Below are 1,083 nucleotides of genomic sequence, written 5' to 3' on the forward strand. Positions count from 1 at the left end.
GCGGCGCTCTCGCGCCCGGTGTCTCCCTCTCTCTGCCTCTGCAGAAACAGCTCCCTGCCAGAACGGCGCTCGGCGCGGCGCGGCCCGGAGCGGCGGCGGCGACGGCTCCTCCTGCCTCCTCGCCCTCAGGAGTTGGTGGCTCTTGCTGACAGCTAAAAGCCGGCCAGGGGCCTCCGGGAGGACTCTCCAAGAGTGGGCAGAGAAGTCTCAGCCCCCTGGTGGCCCGAGCGCACCCCGGCGCCCCGCGACTCGGGGTCCACCGCTCTCCCTCGCCCCTCCTTTCTGCCTCTCCTCGCTCTGCCTCTCTCGATTTATTTTTTCAAATGGTCTAGCCGCCAGAGGTGCGGTGCTAAATTCTTGGAAGGGGCCCGGATGTACTGAAGATGCATTACAATCTTACTAAAGGAGGCAGTAGTGGAAAGGAGCAGTTTTTGGTGTTTGATGCAATAATGGGAATCAGGTAATCATCGGGAGGCAAGAAGAAATACTGCGGATCCACGGCTTCCCTGAATTTTGCACGAGAGCAGCCGACCTCGGAGGAGGGATTAATCCAGACCCGCCTGGGGGTGTTTGCATTTCTTCCTCTTTGTGGCTTCTTCTCCCTTTCAAACAATTTTTGGTCCATGGTCAATGAAAATACGAGGATGTACATTCCAGAGGAAAACCACCAAGGTAAGCTGGATCCCGCCGCCTGACCTGGCTCCCCGCCTTCTCCACCCGGGCCAGCTCTCCCCGCGCGCCTCCCTCGGCCCCGGGGCCGGTCCCTGCGGAGTGGCCCGGAGCTGCGTCCGCGAGGGGCGCCTCCGCCGCGCCCGAGCGCGCGGGAGCCCGGCGGGACCCGGGCCTGAACCGCCAAGCGAGACGGAGCGGAAAATTCCCGCCCCTCCCCCTCCCCGGCCTCGGCTTCTCCGGAGCATGTGTTTCCTATGAAATTCCAGGCGAGGGGGGAAAAGTTCCCCAAGTGTCTGCCGCTGCCTCGCTTTCTCGCGTTTGCCTTGAAAGCTCCGCTGCCCGGCCAGCCGCGCCGGGGTGGGGAAGGGGGCGCCGGTGCCGTGGAGCCCTGCGACCCCGCGGGCAGGGGTC

The 1,083-nt window shown here is 64.2% G+C and overlaps 1 protein-coding gene across 14 annotated transcripts in view; it reads left to right on the top strand.

The window, feature by feature from the left end:
* The first annotated feature begins 9 nt into the window (after positions 1-9).
* Positions 10-1,083, top strand: part of Cacna1c (calcium channel, voltage-dependent, L type, alpha 1C subunit) — a 625,400-nt gene continuing 624,326 nt past the window's right edge. For 13 of the 14 annotated variants that reach the window (XM_013520128.1, XM_013520127.1, XM_013520129.1 and 10 more), the window contains exon 1: positions 11-672. In XM_013520128.1, the coding sequence (XP_013375582.1) occupies positions 624-672 (49 nt within the window). In that variant the 5' untranslated portion in view covers positions 11-623. Of the gene's footprint in view, positions 673-1,083 lie in introns of all 14 variants that reach the window. The other variant, XM_013520119.1, reaches the window with a different exon arrangement.

This window comes from Chinchilla lanigera, unplaced genomic scaffold (assembly GCF_000276665.1).
Source record: "Chinchilla lanigera isolate Chin_1 unplaced genomic scaffold, ChiLan1.0 scaffold00053, whole genome shotgun sequence".
NCBI classification, from domain to species: domain Eukaryota; kingdom Metazoa; phylum Chordata; class Mammalia; order Rodentia; family Chinchillidae; genus Chinchilla; species Chinchilla lanigera.